Source organism: Pseudorasbora parva, chromosome 16 (assembly GCF_024679245.1).
Source record: "Pseudorasbora parva isolate DD20220531a chromosome 16, ASM2467924v1, whole genome shotgun sequence".
Lineage (NCBI taxonomy): Eukaryota > Metazoa > Chordata > Actinopteri > Cypriniformes > Gobionidae > Pseudorasbora > Pseudorasbora parva.
In genome coordinates this window covers 25878914-25905614 of record NC_090187.1, presented here as the reverse complement: position 1 = coordinate 25905614, position 26701 = coordinate 25878914, and the positions used below count along the sequence as shown (strand labels likewise).

The following is a 26701-nucleotide window of genomic DNA, read 5'->3' as shown; positions in this document are numbered from 1 at the left end:
ATATATATCATGCCATCTGTCAGTGGGTGGGATATATTAGGCAGCAACTGAACATTTAGTCCTAAAAGTTTGTGTGTTAGAAGCAGGAAAATGGGGGAAGCATAAGGATTTAAGTGAGTTCGACAAGGGACAAATTGTGATGGCTAGACGACTGGGTCAAAGCATCTCCAAAATTGCAGCTACTGCGGGTAGTTCCTGGTCTGCAGTGGTCAGTATCGATCAAAAGTCCTCCAAGGAAGGAACAGTGGTGAATGGGCGACAGGATCATGGGCGGCCAAGGCTCATTGATGCACGAGGGGTGTGAAGGCTTGCCCATGTGGTCAGATCAAACCGACAAGCTACTGTTGCTTAAATTGCTCAAAAAGTGAATGCTGGTTCTGATTAAAAGGTGCCAGAATACACAGTACATGGCAGTTTGCTTTGTATGGAGCTGCATTTTATATTTAGTCAGAGAGTGTATCCAAGTGTAAGCACACTATACTGTCCATGTCCAGAAAGGGAATAAAAACATAATCAAAGTAGTCCATATGTGACATCAGTTAGTTAATTAGAATCTCTTGAATTCGGATCGCCAATGTCACATGATTTTGGCAGTTTGACACATGATCCGAATCATGAATCAATCCGCTGATTCACAACCGTTTAAATCTTTTTTTGAGTATTGAAAACAAAACCGGAAGAGAAGACAATGCTGAATAACGTCGTAATTTTTTGTGATTTTTGGACCAAAATGTATTTTCGATGCTTCAAGAGATTCTAATTAACTAACTGATGTCACATATGAACTACTTTGATGATGTTTTTTTTATGTTGTTTTTGTTGTTAATGATGTTTTCTCTTTCTGGACATAGTCGGTATAGTGTGCATACACTTGCATATGCTCTTGGACTAAATATAAAATATCTTAAACTGTGTTTTCCGAAGATGAACGGAGGTCTTACGGGTGTGGAACTTCCCGTAAATTAAATTTTTGGTTGAACGAACACTTTAAAGGACTTAAATTATCTTCTGCTAACATCTTGGTGCCAGATACCAAAGCACACCTTCAGGGGTCTAGTGGTCCATCATGCCTCGACATGCAGGGCTGTTTTGACAGCAAAATGGGAACCAACACGATATTAGTAAGGTGGTCGTAATGTTATGCCTGGTTAGTATATATTTTATTATGTATTATATGAAATTGATCATTTAAAGATTTATGAGTATGAATACTATGGGAAGTAATTTATTAGATTCGTATATTACCTTGATAACATATCCATATGCATGTATAAATGAATAGCATAAGGGGCCTTTGATAATATGAGGAAAGTATCATTTAGAATTGCAAATATAAGGAACTGGGTTGTGTTGGATAAACAACACTATATAGGCATGTATTGGGAATACTATGGTTAGTTTTGGATATAAATAATGGAATATTATAGGAGTATTTTGGAGTTTTGAGTATGTGAGGATATTATTTATTAATACCTTCGTCCATATTATCAAATTGTGTTCTATATGATTCGATGCATAGTTCATGCCCATACGTAAACTTATTATATGTAAGGAGTGGTCTAATATAATGTTATGGGTAGTGTTGGATGCAAATTGGTAATATTTTATAGGAGTTTGGAATTCTATGGACAACAAAAGATTGTGGTCAGCAAGATTTTTGTTTTGTTTTTTAATAACGTCATTCATGCTCACCAGGGCTACATTTATTTGATACATACAATAAAACGGTAATATTGTGAACCATTTTTTGCGATTGTGAAAATAATTGTTTATTATTTTTTTTTAAACGACTTTATTTGAGTCTCTTTGGCCCTAATAAGAAAAAAGGGATTTGATTGCGACGGCCGACTCGAGGGGGTTCAACATAACTGACTTGTTTATGTGAATTCTCACCAAGACGGGCATTTTGACATTATTTTGTGTGTACTTGACTGTTTAAGCACAATAAGCAGCTTTTAGATATTTCAGTATCGATATCAGAAAATCGATATTGCACTTGTACTTTATTGTTTCAGATGCCTTTTCAAAAGGCCAGTTGAAAATGTACATAAAATTAAACCTAGTGGGCTAGCGGGTGTTAATGTCAAGCCTTGAGTTTATTGGGCATGGTAAAGTATATCATAGGAGAAATGATGGACAGTGTTCAATATATATTGGTAGGGTGAAGTACAGTCTATTATGGGAGGTGTAAGGAATGTGATGGAGAGTTTTGGTATATATTGGGTAAGATGATGTATGTTATGAGAAGTGTAGGTTGGTTTATGGGATGTGTTGGTTGTTTTTTTGAGCAAAGGTGGATGTATTGTGGGAGTGTGTGGTGTATTTTGGGCTGTGCCATGCTCCGCTGGTCAGGGCTGTCAGAGCCACATGGATGGCAATGCTGACTCAAGCTTTTCTCTTTCTGTTGGTCTGCCCGTGATCTGATGATGGAAGGCATTCCTCACGTTCCTACACACACACACACACAAAACACACACACAATATTCATGTGTTTGTGTATATTGAATGCTCAAGTCAGCAATATGTGGAGTGACTGCGCTCAGCTTTATGACTGCGGTGAATAGCTTCATATTTATAAATCACATCAATGCCATGACTGAGAGTATAAACAGACCCTGTTTACACAGTCCTGCTTTCTTATTTGTAACACCGTGAACCTGTGGAAGCCCAGTCATCACACACCTGTTTATTACCTCATCTTTAACTCATACATTTTAACAGAGCCAGTGTTTTGAGCCATACATAACTGTAAATTACCAAGTTATCGGTTGAGTTTTGACCTCCCATGATGCCTTTTTGAAATCACATGAAGTTACATTTATTTATAGCAATGTATACAGATTGTTGTAAAACAGCTTTACAGTGATAAACAGGAAAATAAAAGGATTCTGATGCAAACAGAATTCAGTTCAGCTGTGAAGCAATTCTAAAAAGACAATAGAGTTATTCATTTAGCTGAAGTCAACAAAGTTAATCAATTATGAAATTAGTTCAATTCAGCTATAAGCAGCTCTATAGAAGACAATGCTGTCTCTATTTAGCTTGAGTCAGTTCAGTTTTGATTCAGATCAGTTCAATAATAGTGTTAAAAGCAGATAAAGTAGCTTGATGATGAAAACAGTCATCATCCAACTCAATTCAGTTCAAATCTTCGTTCGAAAGGGTCAGTACAGTCAAATCAATAATATTAATGAATGTTAAGTGCCCTCAACTGAGCCAGAAATGACAGAAAAGACCTTGGGAAAAACCAGGCTCAGCTGGGGGCAAGTTCTCCTCTGGCATGAATGAAAAAGCACAGGTTGTATTATGGGTAATGTAGTCATAATATAGTGAATGATGGTAATAGGTTAAGCATTCCTGTAGCTTGAGCAGTATAGCTGCCAGCAAATGTCATTGTCAAAAGTTTGCGATTTTCTTTTCTTTTGGATAAGTGTCTACAAAATGCATGCATGTGAATGGAAATAGGTGGCATTACACCGTACTCTCATAAAATAAAGGGTTCAAAGAAGAACCTTTAGGGGGGGGGGGTGGATTTTAGATTTTAAATCTAAAATTTAAGAACTGTTCACTGAAAGAATATCTGGGGAACCAAACATGTTTCTTCTATGGCATCAATCATTATGAAAACCCTTTTTTGGTATCTTTATCCTATTTCCAAGTTGTTATTAAATTATTGGAAAATACTTTAAATATTGCATTTAATTCAATGTGTTACTTGCCAATTCTTTGTCATTATTTGTGGAATTTACTAGCAATTTCTGAGTGTTTAGTAGAAAATACTACCCCATTTTGGTTCGGTGTAGTTGCACGTTAAGTAACAGAGGTGTGTGTGTGTGTGTGTGTAGGAGGGGCTGACATGGTCATCCAGGGTGTGTGTCTCTCAGTGGTCAGTTAGTTGGTCAGCAGGGTTTCAGTAGCAGTATGTTGTGTGCTGTGGCAGAGCGCTGGGGATATCAAACAATATGCTGAGAGTAGAAAAAGAGAAAACCGCCCGCTATCCAGCTATTGAGGTCAGAATGCCACTTCAAAACATTCTTTCTTAGTTTTTCTTGTAGTCGAACCTGCATACGCACCTGTTCAGAAAATAACAGAATAGACATTATGACAGACATGAAAGCACAGCTGACAGTGTTAGAGTTTTTTAAGCGGCAATAGTTTATTTTAGCAGTAGCAGTTTAAGTTTATTGTGTGAGTTTTGGCTACATGAACTCTGCTTCAGAAGTCATGCATTCTCACAGGTTATATCTGTTGTTTTGGTTCAGGCTGCTGTTCTGGATTTCTTAAAGGTGTAGTGTGTAATATGTATGAGGATCTATAGACAGAATTTTTTTTATTATTATTATTAATAAAATGTATTATTATTATTATAATTATTATAATTATTATAATAGACATTATTATTATTATTATTATTATTATTATTATTATTATTATTATTATTATTATTATTATTATTATTATTACCATAAAATGAGCCATTTCTATCTACATATACACAGCGGGTCCCCTTACAGTGAAGTTTTACGGTAGCCCTAAATGGACAAACTTCTCTAAAGAGCACTAGCTACTCTCTGCTGTCTCAGACTATGACATTTTTGTCCTGTGTCAGCCACCGTAGCTTCTCTATGTGCTTTGAAAAGGAGGGGTGAGGAGTAGGGGGTTGCAATTCACAACCTCAATGCTAAATGCCAAAAAAATGTACACATGCACCTTTAAAGGGATAGTTCATCCAAAAATCTGTCATTTACTCGTCCTCATGCTTTTTCAAACTGGTTTGAAGGACAAATGCTCTCATAATGTGCTCTTATAGGGGTTGTTCACACAGAACTCGTTTTTCCATTTCACTGAGCTACTTTTCCATTGTTTTTCTATGTAAACGCACTAGAAGGATGTGTTTGTCCATTGCACTCATGCATCGGAAGTAAGCTAGTGAAAACTGTGCAGGCAAAGCTCACTCCTTTGATCTCAAGAAGTGCACTAGTGACTGACGCTTGACTGTGGTCTTTAGCGTTCTCGTTAGCGTCAAGCTCCCATGCCGGCTCAGAGTGTCTCGAGCAGGACCGGTTTGCGCCTGGCTCTTGTGTCTTTTGCAGCATCTTGCACATAACGTGGCGCTCAAAGTAAAAGAAGTCCAACTTTTATATATATAGTCCTTGTGGTTTTTTTTTTTTTTCATTCTACTGACCTGCGTCTCACATTTTTGAACAGCAAAAAACACATTCAATGTCAAGGGCCCCTTAATATGTTTTTTTTTTTACTTGAACTGAACACAAAGTGCCACTTTTGAAGTGCAAATGATATGAGAGCTGCCGCTGCAATTTCGGTGAATAGTCTCTCACAAGTTTCAGTCTGTTCCTCACAGAAAGTTGGCATGTGGCTTTGGTAGACTTGAATAATGTGCTCAGGTAATAAGCAAGTCTGTGCTTCTTTTATTTTGTTTTATTTTTTCTGTGAATTGACTCTTTTTATATGGCTTCATTGCTTTGAGAAGGAAACTCATTCAGGTTTGAAATTACATAAGTGGGAATGAGTGAGAATTTTAACTTCCAGGTGAATTATCATCTTAATATAATTGCACTATTCCACGTATATAATCTGAGAGAGATTATCCTCGAATGAGTCAAGACACTAATCTAGTTTTCATATAAACCTGGCATTGTATACTATGAATACTTTCTCTGAGATGAAATGCTCATGTTTTCTTTATTTGTAAGTCACTTTGGATAAAAGCATCTGATAAATGAAGAAATAAATGCAAATGTGTAGTGTTATAAAGCTTTATGTTGTCAAGAAGTAAAATACCAAGTTGTTTATGTTCTTTTCTTTTTTGAATGAACTCTATCTTCCGTTCACTAAATGTTTATCTCTCGGGCTGTGTAGAGTAACTCTGCTCTAGTGTGTTTGCCGTTTTTTTTTTTTTTTTTGTGTTAGCACATGGCAGTATGCGGCTTCATGTGTTACATGACCAACAGAGACAGACAAAGAGAACACAACTCATGACAATGGCATGTGTAGTATGTGGCTGTTTTACTCCTACTCTCTCTGTGTGCATTTATGGAATTGTTTTTGAAACGTTTGTGAGTGGTAAAAATGGGTCTCATTTACCAATAACTGCATACATGTTTTCTTCAGTGCGCAGAAAAGGTTTTTATGAAAGCCCGTTTCCGCCACTAAATAAAAAAATTAAAAGAGCAATTGCGACTTTTTTTTTTTCAGTCAGAATTGTGACTCTGTATCACGTAATTGCGAGTTATATCATACAGTTCTGACTACATGAAGTCGCCATTTTGTGCCGTCATGTTTCTACAGTAACCCTAAATGAACAATCTTCTACAGAGGGCTAGCCACTCTGCTTGGTCAGAGAATTACATTTTTGTAATGTGTCTGCCACCGTAGCTTCTCTATGTACTTCGAAAGGGAGGGGTGAAAGGTGGGTGGTTCAATTTGTAAATTTACACAGTGGTACCTTTAAGGACAAACAGCTGGTAGGGACTACAACGAGCTATATCAATATAATACAAAATATTGTTTAAATTGTTACTGCCATTAGCTATTATTTTGGAATAATTGTAAAAACTTCATGATTTTTACTTAATAAATAGAACATTAATAAAAAAAAAAGATGTAAAAATACAAAATAGACTTGCATTTGGTTTGTTAGTTGCAATTGGTGTATGTTTGTATTTATTATATATATATATATATATACACACACACTCACCTAAAGGATTATTAGGAACACCATACTAATACTGTGTTTTACCCCCTTTCGCCTTCAGAACTGCCTTAATTCTATGTGGCATTGATTCAACAAGGTGCTGAAAGCATTCTTTAGAAATGTTGGCCCATATTGATAGGATAGCATCCTGCAGTTGATGGAGATTTGTGGGATGCACATCCAGGGCACGAAGCTCCTGTTCCACCACATCCCAAAGATGCTCTATTGGGTTGAGATCTGGTGACTGTGGGGGCCATTTTAGTACAGTGAACTCATTATCATATTCAAGAAACCAATTTGAAATTATTCATGCTTTGTGACATGACATTATCCTGCTGGAAGTAGCCATCAGAGGATGGGTACATGGTGGTCATAAAGGGATGGACATGGTCAGAAACAATGCTCAGGTAGGCCGTGGCATTTAAACAATCCCCAATTGGCACTAAGGGGCCTAAAGTGTACCAAGAGAACATCCCCCACACCATTACACCACCACCACCAGCCTGTATAGCGGTAACAAGGCATGATGGATCCATGTTCTCATTCTGTTTAGGCCAAATTCTGAATCTACCATCTGAATGTCTCAACAGAAATCGAGACTCATCAGGCCAGGTCTTCAACTGTCCAATTTTGGTGCGCTTGGACAATTCTAAAATGTTCAGGCTGAATAAAATAATATTTAAAAATCTTACTCCAATCTTTTAAATGATATGTGAAATATGTGAAATATATTAAAATCGTGAAACATATAATATTTTTACAGATTATTATTATTTTTTTGTTATTGTAAAAATGCTCAAAGTTTCTGGAATGGAAAATGTCCCAATTACAGATAGCAAAGTTACTGTGTGTGAGACTCGATAAGTGTAAAGCTTGTTACAGCAGCAGAACATGAGCTGTTAAGGTGAGTGATGTATTGCTGGTAGGTAACCCTGGCAACGCAACTCGTCTTTTGAAAATTAAGAGGAGCTAAATGATGCTCATGAATCAGGAATGTCTGCGCACATGTGTGTAGTACACCACACTCACACACACACATAAAGAGAGAGCCATGAAATCTGCCTAATACAACCAATGCATCATATATTTTCCATGATATAATATAGTTAATATATTATGTAGTTTATTTATGAATCTGTCTGTTTAACGACCAATATGAACAGACACACAGCACAGTAAACCAATGAGGTTAATTGCACATACATTCACACTGCGTTACTAAATTATCTTAAATACATGTGTGACTTTACACACATCAAACATATAAGAATTTCCAGGTAATTTTATGTGGTGTATTAGGGATTTTGTCTAAAAGGTCAGTGCATGTTTTATCATAACAGTAAACAGTTAGATAACAAATGTTTTTGCATGCATATGATTTAATGTAATCATGTTAGATTTTTTTTCATGTTAGAGTTTTTTTTCATGTTAGAGTTAAATGTTTTTTTTTTAATTATTTTATAATATTAAGACTTTTATTTAATGGGGATTCAATAAAGACTTTTAAATTGTTACAAAAAAGTAACATTTCACATAAATGCTTAATATTTAATCTTTGTTCTTTGCTCCTCTCCACTGTCTCTTTCATTACTCCCTCTCCTCATGCTTTCCATTTGCCCTTTTCTTTCATATCTTCTGGATCTCATGCATGGCTCTATTATGTTCTTGCATATTTCATAGGGACACATATAAACCACAAAACTAGGGTCTAGGGTGTGCTAGGGTCTTAAATAATATACAATAAACATCTGCCTTCAAGTGGCCTCTTTTCCTGTGATAGCAGGGTTTATAGAGAGTAACTGTGAAAATGACTTCTTTGGCCAGAATGGTTGCAGCCCAGCTCTGTGCGGGTCACTTAGTTTAGTGGTGTGGCAAAAATTGCCCTGCAGACACTGACACTGCCCTAACCCAGATTCAATGGTACGCAAAGTGCAACACAGCCGGGCTCTGGGGGAAGGGAACTACATCTGTACGTTCAGCATAACTTGCATTCATAGTGTTTTGCTATAATGCACTGTGGAATAGCCTACGAGTGTTCACTGACTAGTGACATGAATATAGTACATTTGTTTTGGGATGACTCTTTCGGTACAAAATCCTGTGCCATTTATCAGGTCTTTGAACTGCATTTGACTTGATTAATGGTCATAGGTTGAGAATAAAAAGATTTCATATCTCTCTCTCTCTCTCTCTCTCTCTCTCTCTCTCTCTCTCTCTCTCTCTCTCTCTCTCTCTCTCTCTCTCTCTCTTTTAAGTACAGAGATTGGTTTGAAATAATAATAATTCATTACATTTATATAGCGCTTTTCTAGGCACTCAAAGCGCTTTACATAGAAGGGAGAATCTCCTTAACCACCACCAGTGTGCAGCATCCACCTGGATGATGCGACGGCAGCCATATTGCGCCAGAACGCCCATAACACACCAGCTGATTGGTGGAGAGGAGACAGAGTGATGAAGCCAATCAGGATATGGGGATTATTAAGATTAGGGTAGGATTAAGGGATGTAGAATAAATTCATGCAGAATAAGGCATTATTATGTGCTATATTGTCACATGCCTGTCCTGTATTGTGTATGCATGTGGGTTTTGTGATATTGAGCATGTGCTCCTGTCAGATCCCTCCCCCTTGTTATCTAATTAGTGTTTGATTTCTCCCACCTGTCTTCCCTTTTATAAGCTCCTAGCGTTTGTCAGTCTTTGTCGGATCATTGTAATGCCTACGTTCCCGTCTTCCCTGTGATTCCTTTCTGGTATGTTTAAGTTGTGTTCTGTTATTTCTAGTTTAAGTGTTTTGTCCCCTTGTGGGTTTTGTTTTGTATATATGTTTCTTTTTATAAATAAGTCATACATTTCTGCACTTGAGTACTAATAAACAGCCAGTAGTGATATGCATGCTAATAAGCATCTAGTTAATAGATAATAACTGAACCTTAAAATAAAGTATTACCATATATATATATATATATATAGAGAGAGAGAGAGAGAGAGATGAAATCTTTTTATTCTCAACCTATGACCATTAATCAAGTCTTTTCATCAGTTGTTTTTCATCTGATTGCATCATTTGCAGTGCCTTATGCTTGTTTGTTAGTTATTTGCTCTCCCAAACATCTTGTAACATCAGTATGACCAGTACCATGATTTATCATTAAACGTGCTTCATGTGATGAGAAGGTCATTTCCTCAATATCTCTTGTTCTTGTCTTTTTTTCTGATTTCTAAATACTCTTTTGTTTTTTTATGAACGCTTGTAGTTCTGTTATCAGTTAAGTTGCACTCTGTTAAATTGAGTGCTCAGTCTGCAGTTGATTTAGCCTGACAAACCATAGGCAGGGCTCAATCCGAGGGGCGGGATAAACGGTTGTCTTTCAAACTCCCTCTGCACGCGATAGGATAGAGCTACACCAACCGGAGCAACGACGGTGAAGTGGTGGAGCTCACTGACTGATTAAACATTCGCCGTATCCGGTCGGCTAAACTCCGAACACATCTTCCCTTTTTAAGAATGGCTTCAGTGCCACTCTTTGTTCTTTTCTCAGAGGAAAGCTTAACTCCAAGTCTACCGGAGGCGCGGGCAGAGCTGATTCGAAAGACCGCCGCCGTTTCGCCAGTTTCTGTGTTGACTAGAAGACTGTGTTACTAGAAGCACGCAAACGCAACTCGGCCGTCGTCATTATGGCCCCGCCCGCCCACTCTATAGCCTACACGATGTGAATGGGTCGTCCAGATTCTGAGGAATACAGCTCAGATAGGAATTGAGAGTTGCTAGACCACACTTGCGGGCAAATTAAATTTGCTGCCGCTAGGGTGCGTCTAGATTTCTAGGCTACAGTTGATTGCTATTTTATACCGTTATCCTGTTTCGGTCAGGTTGAACAAAACGCAATGAGGTTATAAGCATGGTCCTCTTCCACTATATTCCAAGCGAATATTTATCCTGTCTCTGTAAGCTCCAGGTTTTTGTTGTTGTTGTTTCTTGGAAGTCAATGTGATTTAATTACCCTTTGTGTATTATCTTCTGCGGGTTTGTCCCTTCGCTTTTGACATTAACATCTTTCCATCAGACTCCTTGACTAATGGCTCCCCTTAAAGGGATCCCATGGTGTTGAGACTTGTATGGCTTAATATAACATAAATGATGTCTCTTACTGAATTATGTGGTAGAAAACCCATGAAAGATCTACGTTATTTAAAAAATCGATTTTATATTTGGACCATGGGCGGCGCCATTTTGTTTGCGTTCTAGGTTGATGACGTAGAGTGGTTGAACTCCTCAATCAGCTGGCGTTACCCGTTGCTATTTTTACCACAACGCAACTCGAAAATTGTTTCAGAGTTAAACAAAACAAATGAATTGCTTTGTAATTGTACTTAAAACACACTCAAACATACATGTGCACACAAACTCACCTACACAAGTCACAAACAGATCGGCGGGTGCGCACACACCTAGGTCAGCGACAGACTGCTCTGTCTCAATCGCATGCATCATCACCAAAACATCCTGCCTCTCTTCCTCACGTTACTTTATCCCATCGTCCTACCTAGATATTTCCCTCTGCTGGTCACATTAGGCATTACAGTTAATCTACTATCAACAGTCTATCTAGGATATCAACACAGGGAATAGATTGAGGGTTATGTATGCGCGCACGCAGTGCGTGCGTGTGTGTGTGTGTGTGTGTTCGCGCCGATCTGTTGGGGTGTGTGTGTGTTCGCGCCGATCTGTTGGGGTGTGTGTGTGTGTGTGTGTGTGTGTGTGTGTATGTGTTCGCGCCGATCTGTTGGGGTGTGTGTGAGTCTGTGTGAGAGAGAGAGTTTGTGTGCACATGTATGTTTGAGTCCGTGAAGTCGGACAGCTGTTTGTAAATCGGCTGTACACTCGTTATTGCGGTGGAACGTGAGACTGAATGACTGCACTCGAACATGTCCACTATGGTGTCGGACAACACTACAAATGTCCGTCCCTTCAAATAATGCCCTATTTAAGGGTATAGGGTCGATTTCAGATTCAGCCCCTGTCGTGGAGACTGAGCAGCCCAACATCTCGATTGAAACAGAGCCTGTCGTGTGCGCGCCCGCCGATCTGTTTGTGACTTGTGTAGGTGAGTTTGTGTGCACATGTATGTTTGAGTGTGTTTTAAGTATAATTACAAAGGAATTCATTTGTTTTGTTTAACTCTGAAACAATTTTCGAGTTGCGTTGTGGTAAAAATAGCTACGGGTAATGCCAGCTGATTGAGGAGTTCAACCACTCTACGTCATCAACCTAGAACGCAAACAAAATGGTGCCGCCCATGGTCCAAATATAAAATCGATTTTTAAAATAACGTAGATCTTTCATGGGTTTTCTACTACATAATTCAGTAAGAGACATCATTTATGTTACATTAAGCCATACAAGTCTCAACACCAGGGGATCCCTTTAAGATGATCAGGTTAAACCTGCATTTTCAGCATTCTTCCAATTGCAGTCATTTTATAACATATAATTAGTTCATGGATAAACAATCTAATTTCTATTTTACAATCTAATTTCTGTGTTAATGTACACAAACATTGTGAAATGGGCCTCTTAGTTGTTAAATTGTTGATGTTCTCATTTCATAGAGTGAAGATTGTGTCACTTATTCATAAGTTTGTTATAATTGTTATAGAAGCATAGTGGGAAAGTTAGTCATCTCATCGTTCTATGTGTATGTGTGTTGACAGTGATGTGTGCTGACATGTAAAAGCTGGATATTGTGAGGCTTAGTATATCTCATATGTATGCTGACGTGAGTTAACGGTTCATAAACCCAGTTTGGGCTGACTAACTAGGAAATAAGCTAGGCACAGGATACTAGCTGTTTTGATGAATTTTATGGAAATTCGCCAGTTATTGCAGTGCATCCGGAAAGTATTTACAGCTCTTCACTTTTTCCACATTTTGTTACATTTTGTTATGCCTTATTCCAAAATGGATCAAATTCATTATTGCCCTCAAAAATGTTCCTTTACAAACAGTACACCATAATGACAAAGTGAAAGAATTTTGTTTAAAATCTTTGCAAATTAATAATAATAAAAAAAATCATGAAAGTATTCACAGCCATTGTTCAATGCTTTGTTGAAGCCCCTTTGACGCCAATTGCTGCCTCAACTCTTTTTGAGTATGATTCTACAAGCTCAGCACACCTATTTTTGGGCAGTTTCTCCCATTCTTCTTTGCAGGAACTCTCAAGCTCCATCAGGTTGGATGGGTGAGTGTCATGCACAGCCATTTTCAGATCTCGCCAGAGATGTTCAATCGGGTTCAAGTCAAGGCTCTGGCTGTGCCACTCGACAGTCACAGAGTTGTCCAGTAGCCACTTCTTTGTTATCTTGACTGTGTGCTTAGGATCATTGTCCTGTTGGAACATCGCTTTGGAGCAGGTTTTCAGGTCCTGACTAGTCTCCCAGTTCCTGCCACTGAAAAACATCCCCACAGCATGATCCTGCCACCACCTTGCTTTACTGTAGGTATGGTATTGGCCAGGTGATGAGTGGTGCCTGGCTTCCTCCATACATGACGCTTACCATTCAAGCCAAAGAGTTCAATCTTTGTTTCATTAGACCAGGGATTTGGCCAGCTCTAGGAAAAGTCCTGGTGGTTCCAAACTTATTTTTATTTACGTGTGATGGAAGCGACTATGCTCACTGAGACCTTTAATGCTGCAGAAGTTTATCTGTACCTTTCCCCTGATCTGTGCCTCGATACAAGCCTGTCTCAGAGGTCTATAGTCAATTCCTTGGACTTCATGGCTTGGTTTGTGCTCTGGCATGCACTGTTTACTGTAGGACCTTATATAGACAGTGTTAATTCATGTTGGAATAAGGCTGTAACATAACAAAATGTGGAGAAAGGGAAGCACTATAAATGCTTTCTGGATGCACTGTATTTGACAATAATATTTTAGTGGCAGTGTTGATTATTCATGCTTAATAATCTGATAGTGTTATTTTTATATTACATACTGTATAATTTACAACCCCAAATCAGAAAAAGTTGGGACAGTTTGGAAAACGCAAATAAAAAAAGAAAGTAGTAATTTCTAAATTTACTTTGACTTGTATTTCATTGCAGACAATATGAACACAAAATATTTCATGTTTTGTCTGGTCAACTTCATGTCATTTGTAAATATGCATCCTTTCCTGTCATTCAGACCTGCAACACATTTAAAAAAAAGTTGGGACAGGATCAATTTAGGGCTAGTAATGAGGTAAAAGGGTTAAATAATGATGTGATTTGAAACAGGTGATGTCAACAGGTGATTGAAATTATGATTTGGTACAAAAGCAGCATCCAAGAAAGATCTAATCCTTTAGGAGCAAAGATGGGGCGAGGATCGCCAGTTTGCCAACAAATACGTGAGAAAATTATTGAAATGTTTAAAAACAATGTTCCTCAAAGAAAGATAGGAAGAGATTTGGATATTTCACATTCAACAGTGCATAACATAATTACAAGATTCAAGGAATCTGGAGGAATTTCAGTGCATAAAGGACAAGGCCGCAAGCCTAAGCTGAACAACCGTGATCTCCGATCCCTCAGGCGGCACTGCATCAAGAATCGTCATTCATATATAAGCGATATCACCACATGGGCTCAGGACTACTTTGGCAAACCTTTGTCAAGTACCACAATACGTAGTTACATCCACAAATGCCAGTTAAAACTGTACTGTGCCAAAAGGAAGCCTTTTATTAACAGTGTCCAGAAGCGCCTTCGACTTCTCTGGGCTCGGAGGCATCTGGAATGGACCATCACACAGTGGAAATGTGTACTGTGGTCAGATGAATCAGTATTTCAGGTATTTTTTGAAGGAATGGACGCCGTGTGCTCCGGACCAAAGAAGAAAAGGATCATCCAGACTGTTACCAGCAACAAGTCCAAAAGCTTCAAGTCCAAAAGCGTCTGTCATGGTATGGGGTTTTGTCAGTGCCCTTGTTAAAGGTAACTTGCACTTCTGTGAAGGCACCATTAATGCTGAAAAGTACATAGAGATTTTGGAGCATAATATGCTGCCTTCAAGAAGATATCTTTTCCAGGGACGTCCATGCATATTTCAAAAAGACAATGCAAAACCACATTCTGCACACATTACAAAGTCCTGGCTGCGGAGGAAGAGGGTACGGGTACTTGACTGGCCTGCCTGCAGTCTCGACCTGTCTCCAATAGAGAATGTGTGGCGCATTTTGAAGCGCAAAATGCGACAACGAAGACCCCGTACTGTTGCCCACCTTAAGACTTGTTTGCAGGAAGAATGGGACAAAATTACACCTGAAACTTCATCACTTGGTGTCTTCAGTCCCTAAATGTCTTTTAAGTGTTGTGAAAAGGAATGGCAACTTTACAAAGTGGTAAATACTTTACTGTCCCAACTTTTTTTGAAATGTGTTGCAGGTCTGAATGACAGGAAAGGATGCATATTTACAAATGACATGAAGTTGACCAGACAAAACATGAAATATTTTGTGTTCATATTGTCTGCAATGAAATACAAGTCAAAGTAATTTTAGAAATCACTTCTTTTTTTTCTTTTTTTTTGCACATTCCGTACTGTCCCAACTTTTTCTGATTTGGGGTTGTAAGTTAACATGCATTGGCATCACATTGTTCAAGTAGAGAAACTTATAATTTTCTTAGATTTTTGAGCCTCAACTTTCCAAGTTGAGCTGTGAATTAAAGAATAATGACAATAATGAGGCAAATTGGTATTTATCATAATGAGCTGTAATTGTGAATGTTGGCTGTACAGTTTAGTTTAGTACATTGTGTGTGCTGTTGATTAACAACAGTGATAATGCTTGCCAAAAGTGCTCTTCATTTTGTTGCCATAGTCCTAAAACAAGGAGAGGTACCACACAAAAGAGGAGAAATATTAAATTGCCCAATGGTTTTATGCTGTTTTTAAACATTTTGATCATGCATTACATGCATGTAATGTATCATGTAATAATGATCATTTTTAAACTCATGAGTGTAGAAGCTGACGTAGAAGACATTTTACATTTAAAATAAATGTATTTATTGGTTCTTTGTTGTACATAGGTTCATAAATGAATCATCTTCTTATCAAACTTTAGTTTTTAGGGATTATGCCTAATCTGAGACCGGTTGTTTGGCATATATAATGCATCATACTTTCTAATGGTTTAACATAAATGTATTAGTACTGTGGTTACAATTATTCATGAGACCATAAAATGTATTATAAGATGCATTAAAATCATAATAAATGCAGTAAAAATACTTTTGTAATGCATTAATCATAAAGGCTTTGAATAAAGTGTTACCAAAATATATTTTGAGCAGCATATTAGTATGATTTCACTGACGATACGGTAATGATGCTGAAAATTCAGTTTTGCCATCAGAGAAGTAAATTAAATTTTCACAGTTGTAATAATTTGTCCACAATATTTCACAATAAGAGTAATTAGCTGGTGATGTGATTTGACTTATTGTAGAGATAACAAAAGTTATCATGAGCAGTGTAATGTTTGAAGCGGATGTCATAAGAAAAGCCAGTAGACCGGTCAGATTTTAAAATGAGCGGTTTATTCATGAAACCGTAAGGTCTTCCCCTTATGCTGTGGAAATACAGACCAGAAGACAGAAAACAATGGCTGGGTCCGAAAACCTAGGCAGCTGACTCGTTGCCTCGCTGTCTTATAAGACAATGGCTTGTAAGACAGTGTTTTGTGCATGAAGGCACCTCACGAAACTGATTTCGGACAGACTTCTAAGGCAGTGTAACAGTTTAATGATCAACAGCAAAACAGAGAGAGCTTTGGTGAGAACTAAACACATATTTAATCACTGCATTAGTAATTTCTTGCTAAAAAGGAGATCAAAAGTTAAAATATTGGTAAAAAAACATACATTTACACACAGACTGACCAGCAAACGCAACATTCAGATGCCATACTTTTTTCCCCAGCTCACTGAATGGAAAGCACAGGATTGTGGGATACCAAAGGCAGCGAAGGATACATGTATGCTGCCTTCAAAAATCCATCAGATGAAGGTCTCTCAGGAGACAGGAAGTGAAGCTAACATAAGATTTGGACGTGGCTCGATGCCTTCCTGCCTTCAAATGTTTCATCCGAAGGCAGCATTTTCCAGGTTTTGGATGCAGCCGATGAGTGCTGAAAAGGGGCGGGGCTACATACAGTCAATATGAATATCGTATTGCTCTTGCTTTGCACTGGCTGAAGCAGTAATAGAAAAGCCCTCACATGGTTGTCAGCATCAGTCTCTCATATATTACTCACAGACCTGCATTCTCTTTAGATCTGAACAGCTCCTGCCTGAGGGATGGTGTTGGGCACACTCTCTGAATGCCAGCATGTGGCCTGGCGTTGTAAAGCCTGAATGAGTGAGATCCCAATTTTGAAATGATGCCATGGCTTGGATGCTTACATCTGGAGATCATCTCTGAGCTTCCATCCCAGCAGAATCCAGAAGAGCCAGTGTCAGAATCAGTCCGGTTCTGACAACTGCACAGATACATCCACAGAGATGGGCATAAAATAGTCAAAACAATAGCTTTTCATTTATTTGCAGTCTTATTGTTGCTTATTGAGTCCATCCATTTGGATTGCAGGTTATCGCTGTTTACAATTTTTATCGCTGTTTACAATTTAATGTGTTTGCTGTCAAAAACACCTGTAAATCACCTTTAAATCCACTCCTAGGCACGACTGATTCAGAACCACTAAATTTATAGTTTTTCTGAGACAGTAATGCTACAGCACACTTTCCAATGACCTTTGTGTCTATAAGTAGATGTAGGCAATGAAAAAGATGCATGATGGACATTTTTAAGCACTTGGGAGTTAAATGATGCCCATTTCGACTGCAGTTGCAATCACATTGAGGTTTGTTTGTGCTGTAATTGTCCTGAAATGCTAAGCAATATATTCATTTTGCAATCTTGAAACGTTCATTGATTTTACAGTTTTGCCTCTTGTTGCTCGTAAAAAAAATGTTCTATGCGTTTTACTCGAGGGCTGTTGCTATTACAGATTCCAGTCTGATGTATTTCATCATTTCATTGTGTTACAGTACACAGCATTGTTCTACATACAAGTTGATTTGTTGATGCAACAGAGCTGCTGTAAAGGTGTGTGACAGATGTCATGCTCTCGTTCTCTTGGCAGCAGATGTGTTGGGGGGAAGTTACCTTTATAATATTGTGTTATGGAAGGTAAAGTGTTGTGTTACTTTTGCACTACTTTTTCTCACATGGGCTGCAGGGCTCGACATTAATGCTTGTCCGCTTTTCTGGGACAAGTGGATTTCTTGAAGGGACAAGTGAAAAATAATTTTACTTACCCGACGGACAAGAGCCTGATTAAAATGCAAAAAAAGCTGACAATGCTGAATAAAGTCATAGTTTTTGTTATTTTTGGACCAAAATGTATTTTCGAAGAGATTCTAATTAACCCACTGATGTCACATATGGACTACTGTGATGATGTTTTTATTCTCTTTCTGTACATGGACAGTATAGTGTGTATACATTTGGATACGCTCTTTGACTAAATAAAAAATATCTTAAACTGTGTTCCGAAGATGAAGGGAGGTCTAACCCTAACCCTTTAAGAGTATAATATGAAACCTGAATAATAGCCTATATTTAATACAATTAGGAGGAAAATGCCATTTACAAAAGGTAAAAATATCACAAATATGCTCATTTAAAATATGTCAAAGCTGATTGAACACTGGTGAGAATATTGCTTAAGAATAAGTTATATTACAACACACACACACACACGCACACACACACACACACACACACACACACACACACACACACACAAATCTAACATTTTTCCGGATATACACATTTTTTACTCAGACAACTGAATGACCGATTGACTTGAATGACAAGCACATGAACATGCTTAATGTCGAGCCCTGGTCTGGGCTTGCTTGTTTGCTTGCTAATATATTTGGCCATTGTAAAGTTCCATGTATACCAAAAGGGAAATAAAACTCAGGCTGAATGCAAATTTACGCCTGTACAGTAGAGAGTACAGTTGAGCGCTGCTCAAACAAACCTTTCAGCTGTGGTGCCATTCTGGATTGCAGATAGGATGCAGGAGAAGAAAGTTCAACACTTACTTCTGCGATTAAAAAATATATATATAATTTTGGTTATTGTTGTGGTTTAATTGGTAGGAGTATAACGGTTCAAAGTACTCATGGTTTAAGTATGGTTTGGTTTGTGCTTTTAAGGTTATTTCGGTATCTAATAGTAGTTTTCAGGTACGGAAATTGAATAAAGTAATCAAATGTAAAAGAACATTGCATATAATCTTCACTGTAGAAATGAAATAAAGATGAATCATTATTAAAGCTACAAAAGCTAGTCAGCCAAGAGCAGTGAGTGATTTCCTTATATTTTGTTGTTTGATTAACATTAAAACAGACAGGAGGAATATTAGGCTGCTGTCACTTTAAGACGTACACAGATAATGCACTGATCCAGTACACTGATACTGATACACATGCATCGTATTTCTTAACTGTTTACATTTAATTAAGACATAGCCTTCTATGTTTACTAGAATAACAGATAGCAACCTGTGCCGTTCAGGTCTCACCTGCGATTACACGCTATCAACACACGGGTGGAACAAAGTTTAGGTGAAGCTAGGACAGAAACATACGTCGACAGAAATATTAATTACCTAACTCTTTCTGTCTGTTTTACATGTGAATTTCAGCAAACCTATTAAACATATTATTGATGTGAGCGTTGTCAGATTTGAGATAAACTGTGATAAACTCTGATAAGATAAACTCTGATTAGATAAACTGTGATAAGATAAACTCTGATAAGACTGTGGTGCAAATGCATGCCGAACCCTGTTTGAAAAACGGTACGGTTCGATTTTTAAGAGAACTGTTTACACCCCTACGAATTGGATCGTCTCAGGTCAGCAATAAAGTCACTGGTTAATAAAGTGAGATTAAATACATAAAGTATATTTGTGTTATTTAACATAGTTAATTATTGCGGATTTGCATACTAATCTGAGTTTGCATTTCATTTTTTTATTTTATTTTGAGGAATACTGAGTCTGTTTTTGTGCAAGTGAGATAAGTAAATGCATGCTCACATTTAGTCTAGAACTACAATTACCATAATTTTAACACAGCGCCGCACACAATGCCTCTGCACTTACTCTCAATTTCTCTCAACATGGGAATTTTAAGCTGAATCAACAGCATTTTCCACAAAAAAATATTTTGGCTTCTCTGGTAAAACGTGTTTTATTTCAACTGTAAAGTTGTTGTGGAATATTTTATGATCATTCTTAGGGTTTTAGGCATCATGTTTTTAATGGCAACTTTGCACAGAAAGGTTAGTAAAAAAAATATTAAAAAATCCATCACACTTGCCGTTTGGCATGAAAAACACCATGCACACTTGCAATAATCACATGATTATTGGGGTTCTAGGAAAAACAAACCCATAATGCTACATTGGCAGACTTGTAATTTTCATTATCCATAGTATTATTGAACCACTGTAACATAATTGAGTCAGATTTCAGTGCAAGAGAGGCAGTACTCTAGCTGAAAATCAGGGGAAATATTATTCAGTATGCGTCTGTGTGTGTGTGGGGGGGGGGGGGGGGGTGAGAGCTGTAATATATTATATTATGATTTGTTCATAGAAGAAAAGCTGTTTGGTTTTCCACCATCCAATGAGATTACCCGCATCAAATAACCACTAGAGGTTTTACGCTCGACTCAAACACAACCACACAACTATCTCTCCCTCTCTCTCTATCTCTCTCTTTGCCAAAAAATTCTTTTGTATCCCATCTCCATAACAACAGCCTGAGTGGCAGAGAGCGAGAGAGGACAGAGAGAGTGAGTTTCTAATATTCACCGCATGGAAAGGCGGAGCTGTGGAGAGCATGTGTAAGTGTGTGTGAGACGGAGATGCTTAGATGGTAGTGTGCCGGGGTGGAATCAGGGCGGTGTGATGACTTGATGCACATCAGAGTAGATGAAGACGCAGGAGATCAGCTAACGCCACACATGGTGAGAAACCCACACCTTTTACTTGCATTTGGCAGGGAACAGGTGTGAGCGTGTGTGTGTGTGTGTGTGTGTGTGTGTGTGTGTGTGTGTGTGTGTGTGTGTGTGTGTGTGTGTGTGTGTGTGTGTGTGTGTGTGTGTGTGTGTGTGTGTGTGTGTGTGTGTGTCTTTGTGTCTGTGTGTGTGAGCGCACGTGTGAGAGTGTGTGTGTTTGGCCGGCCTCAATCTTCTGAGGGCTTTATGTAACAGGCTGCAAGACCAGAGATGTTAAGATAGAACTACACTACTGTCATACTGTTGCACTCAGAAGCGCATGCTGGACTTCTGAAATCAGGAGACAAAGTCTCTGCGCTCTCTTTTGTATGTGTGTGCGTAAGACTTAAAATAATGTTTCAGTTGCATTTAATATTTACATGATTTTTGGAATAAATTGAATTTACATAATTTACATTACACTATAAATTAACATGCTTTTTAAAACTAAATCTTTTTGAGTCTAATACATTTTATAATAGTTTTTAAACATTGCATTGCTTAAATATTATAACTGCAGTAATAGTATTTGTTTTAGTACTAATCATTATTTGGCTTTTATTATTAATATGCACCTTTTTTTAAGAGGTCAGTAAAAACTTATTAGACTTATCAGTTCAAGTTAATTTATATCAATGTGTGACCAAAGTGACTTTGCCAAGTGGGTAAGTTGTATACTCTATAATTAGTCAATTTATTTAAAACCATCTCTGTGGAACAGATGTGAACAGATATTACTATATTGAATCGGTAGGTGTTATTATTATTGATTATTGTATTGTGTGTAATCAGCCAATCACAGTCAGTAACATGGAGGCACTGCTTCCTTTTACATTACCTTTTAGTTTGTTTGTATATTTCCGTTTACTCCACCACATTTATCTGTACAGTCATCTGTGGAACACAAACTTATAATTAGATATTATGATAATTGTCCATTCTGTCCATATTATTAAAGTTAACACCATATACAATATTTTCTCACGCACATCTACTTATCTCGGCATTAAAAAATATCTGTTTTCAGTCTTTTAGTTTAAAACAGACCAATTCACGGCACAGTGCGAGTTTGCAAGCGTCATTACAGTGTAAATCAATTACAGTATACCTAAAACAGAAAACCATTAAATACAGTAATTTCTCCGGGGCGGAATGGGGGATGGGCAGTCACAGGGTGATGCATTGGACATGGGCGTGGCACCTGACGTCACACTCGGATGTGGGCGGAGTTGGATGTCCACCGCAGGATGCAGCGAGCCCTACTTTGGCTTATAAATCTTTCCATAAATAATAAGCATTTAATTTAGCTGAAATACATAATACATGGAACTATATTGATTGTTTGTGTTGCTAAGGGTGTTTAGTTGCAGAAATACACAACCATGAAGCGCTTAAAGCTGTATTGCTTCATAGCTTTATTGTGAATTAAACAGAGCTATTGACCAATCAGAATCAATGACTGGAACTAACCATTTCATAAATACACAATAAAGTTCATAGGATGATTTTTAGGGGAAAGATACCAGCTGTAGCCTGTATTTGATTTTCTCTTTGATTTTTCACTTTTGAAGACACCGAAGAGTCTTGTGGAAATGTTGTTCAGTGCATTTTGAAATCTTATACGACATTAAACGATGGATTGTGAATCAGGAATTTTGCGTCAACAGATTTTCTAATGCATTTATTAAGACTTTTGTCTGTATGTCTCCGAAAAGCTAAAATTAAGTCCTTTTTGTGGAGTACTGTGGAGCTTTATTCCATCTCGTTTCTTCCGCTTGGGAAAACTCGCCTCTTTTTGCTTTTATCCTTCTTTTGCATTATTCAACTTGCCTCACATCTCTTTCTCCCTCTCTTTTTCTCTCATTCCCGCAGGCTAACTTGAAGAAGTTTATGGAATATGTTCAGCAAAGGAACGTTGAGAAGGTATCAAAGTTTCTGGAGAAAGGACTTGACCCAAACTTCCACGACCCAGAGACCGGAGGTAAGTGACACCAGCTTTACTCAAAAGTCCTTAATGCAGATTAATTAACATTTTCCAAGTAGTAGTGTGTGTATGTATGTATGTATGTATGCGTGTGTGTGTGTGTATGTGTGTGTGCGTGCGGCGCGTGTGCATGTGTATGTGTGTGTGCGTGTGGGACACCTGTGCATGTGTGTGTGCGTGTGTGTGTGTGTGTGTGTGTTCTTATATCAGGGTATCCGCGGGGTCTTGAAAAGTATTAAAAGGTGATAAATCAATTTTGGGAAAATTAAGACCCTTATAAAGTCTTAAAAAGTCTTATCACGGCTTTATAAAGTCTTAAATTTTGAAAGTATTTTGTTTACGTTTTGTCAAAAGAGTTTGACTCCAAAAAGTATTTATGAATATATTTATTTTCATCCCTATAAGAATTAAAAAATAACGGGCGCTCAGTCTGAGATCGGCTCGGAGCGCGCGCCAGGGATGGACATTCGCACTTCCACCAGCCAAATGCGGCTGATTTAGAGTTGTGGCGGGTAAACTCGCTTCACCTACCGAGCTGTTTCACCTCTTTGTAAACTTTGTTCAGTGCATGCGAGTGCTGCCGTATGTGCGCAGATGACCAGTCGTTTTCTCCGTCATCACTCGCGTGAAGACGCGCTGTGAGACTCGCGCGCGCTGAGAGAAGATCTGTCTCTGTGCATCATCCGAGAGCGCGCTCGTCTCACAGCGCGCAAATATTGAGTTCTCTTTCAAGTCTTGCGCTTATACGGACAAACTCACACAAGAAGTATGTCAACATGTCCATCTTGATGAGTATCCTGGCAGACATAGTCTGAATATGCCTTAAGTGAACTGTATAGTGTGCACAGTCGAGAAGACGAGCATATCCCTGCCTCAGGTCTTAAAGGCGCAGTAGCCTTTACTGCTGCCTGAGTGATGTCCTTATATTCAGTTTGACATTAAACAATGGTCTTGATTGAATAGCTTTTGTAAGATTAATAAGGATTAATCTTTCATTTAAACAGTTAAATATGCAGTTATTTTACATTTGATTACTTTATTCCATTTCAGGCCAGTAGGCATGTGCATTATTATTTAATGAACACATGAGTGAGGTCGAGTTAAACATTTTAGTTTGAATTTTATTTTTCGGTTTTCGGCTTTGGTTTCTTCTTTTTTGGTTTTGGCCAAGAATTTTGATTTCGGTGCATCCCTACTGACAATGTTCTGCTCGGTATGTCGTCAACACGCTTCAAAGATGCCAGAACAGTTTCATTGTTGGGACTAAAAACTATAAAACTGGAAGCCATTGTAGAGCTTGTAGTATTAATTTTCACATGCAGTTCCACATTGTCAGTTAAAAACAAAAAAGTGGCTGGTAAAAACATTGAGTGGTAGACTTTGAAAAAAGTTAATTTCCATCCCTGGCGAGCGCTGTCTACGGGTGACGTCATGTATTTTGCGAAATGCGCAGTTAGGTGATGTGTCGCCCTCCATACGTTGCGAAACAGAGATGCAATATAAACGATAAAAAATTGGCCTACGATAGAGATTAAGGGTGCGTTCACACTTGTAGTTCGGTTCGTTTGGTTCGTTTGGTCCGGACCAAAAAACAAAAACAAACATAATAGTCCTGGTCCGCTTAGCGTTCACACGGGCATTTTTAACAGCGAACCTAAAGTTACCGAACCAAAGGCACAGGGAGACGCTCACAACCTGATTGGTCGGCTTATATGACGTAGGAGCTCGCTTACCGAACATTCAGAACAATGCTGTGTGCGGATTACACGCGCGGGCATTTTATGCGTGTACATGGTATTATTTTTTACCAGAGAACTCATGAAGAGCTCATGAAATGTTCAAAACATTCAAAACAACGCTGTGTGCTGGATTAAACGCGATCATTTTATGCGTGTAACACATTTGGCATTATTTCTTACCAGAGAACTCATGAAGAGCTCATGAAATGTTCAAAACAACGCTGTGTGCTGGATTAAACGCGATCATTTTATGCGTGTACATGTGGCATTATTTTTACCCGCTGAGAACTCATGAAGAGCTCATAAAATGTTCAAAACATTCAAAACAGCAGCAGGATTCCCTCCGTTGTGCAGAACAGAGACGGCCGCTGTCGTCTGCACCTGCTAATAATGGGCAACACAGGAACTTTGATGAGAAGAGCCAGGTATGCTTTTTGTGTGTTTTAGCATTTTCGAAACATGCTCGTCTGACCAAATATTGATGATCGAGGCTCTTCCTCGTTGCTCCACGTTTGCCCTCTAATGTTAAAGTTACTCATTTTGGATACACCGATCTTTCCACGTCGTCAAATCAGCTGCATTATGCGTCGCATCTTGTGACATTACGTCCGGTTTTTGGTCCGTTTACATGTCTTTGGTCCGTGTTGCGTTCATATATCAATCGAACCGCACCAGAGTTCGTTTGGAAGCGGACCGAGACCCATCTTTTTAGCGGTCTCGGTCCGCTTGTTTGGTGCGCACCAGGGTTCGGGTGGCAGCGTTCACATATGTTCAAATGAACCGCACTAACCGAGCAACCGCACCAGGGTTCGTTTCAATCGAACCAAACATGACAAGTGTGAACGCACCCTAAGTCTACATTCGACTACAACTGTTTATTAAAGGTTTGTTGCCGATTAGAACTTGAAGTGCGATGAGGTCTTAAAATATTTTGAGAAGGTCTTTAAAAAGTCTTAAAAAGGTATTGAAATTACCTTCAGGATTCCTGCATATACCCTGTATATATATGGTTTATGAAGACACAAATGTATTTGACAGGGGTTAAACATTGTTTGGCAAATGGCTTACAACACACTAAACAGTGTGTGTGTGTGTTTTTCTCTGTGTGATTGGAAGGTTTAGGGCTAGTGTTAGTGTAGGGGGATAGAATATACAGTTTGTTAAATATAAAAATCTATGTGCTATGAAGAGCCCCCGTAAACTACATATACGTGTGTGTGTGTGTGTGTGTGTGTGTGTGTGTGTGTGTGTGTGTGTGTGTGTGTGTGTGTGTGTGTGTGTGTGTGTGTGTGTGTGTGTGTGTGTGTGTGTGTGTGTGTGATACACTGAGCTTACATGTTAAACTTTGCTCAGTTCTGTTAAATTGGTGCCATGACCCGATCTCTTAGAGTTTATCTCTTGGCTCTTGGTCAGTAAACAGTTAAATTTGAATTGAATAGTGGATATTAATTTTGACTGTATTTCAGTAATTCTTCAGTTAGATTATGTTTTTGGTCCCCTTTAATTTTATTAGTAATGTTTTTAAAAAAATGGAAAAACTATGTGTACATTTTATGTTATATATTTTTTAAATTACTGTCCCCAGTCTATCATGGCAGGCATAAAAAAACATGGTGTTGTTGATTTTGGTTAAAATAAGAAACAAGAAATAGTAATAAGAAATTGATTTATTGTTGTTGCTGTTGTTGTTGCAATAACAATATAATGATTAATAATAATGTATTTTATATTTGTATTATCATTATCTGAAAGATTAAAAAATGCTTCTGAAAGAAGCTTAGTGTTTTTCCTCAAATTTAATTAATACATTTTTATTCATTTCAGGCAATTTAGCCAAATTGTTTAACATGTTTTCATTTCAAAAATGCAATCCATCACACATTATTTTGCAAAATCAACTTGAAAATTCAGATCTCATTGCAGACTTGTGATAAATGTTTTAACGTAAGTAAAACAAAGTTTGAAGATTCATTGTTCAAGTGCCCCTAATTGAAGGATTACAGTACATGTGTTCAGTAATTATTTTCAGTCAATAATTTTTCCATATTCGAGCATTGAATATCAGCTGATGATCTTCATGGTTTCATTGAAAACTTAAACACTGAGATTTTAAATATCCTCATTTCAGTTT

At 38.0% G+C, this 26701-nt stretch overlaps 1 protein-coding gene across 6 annotated transcripts in view; it reads left to right on the top strand.

The window, feature by feature from the left end:
* shank3a (SH3 and multiple ankyrin repeat domains 3a) overlaps positions 1-26701 on the top strand; it is a 462280-nt gene that overhangs the window by 248497 nt on the left and 187082 nt on the right. For 5 of the 6 annotated variants that reach the window (XM_067420066.1, XM_067420065.1, XM_067420067.1 and 2 more), the window contains one exon: positions 22720-22828. In XM_067420066.1, the coding sequence (XP_067276167.1) occupies positions 22720-22828 (109 nt within the window). Of the gene's footprint in view, positions 1-20751; positions 20818-22719; positions 22829-26701 lie in introns of those variants that run through there. The other variant, XM_067420069.1, reaches the window with a different exon arrangement.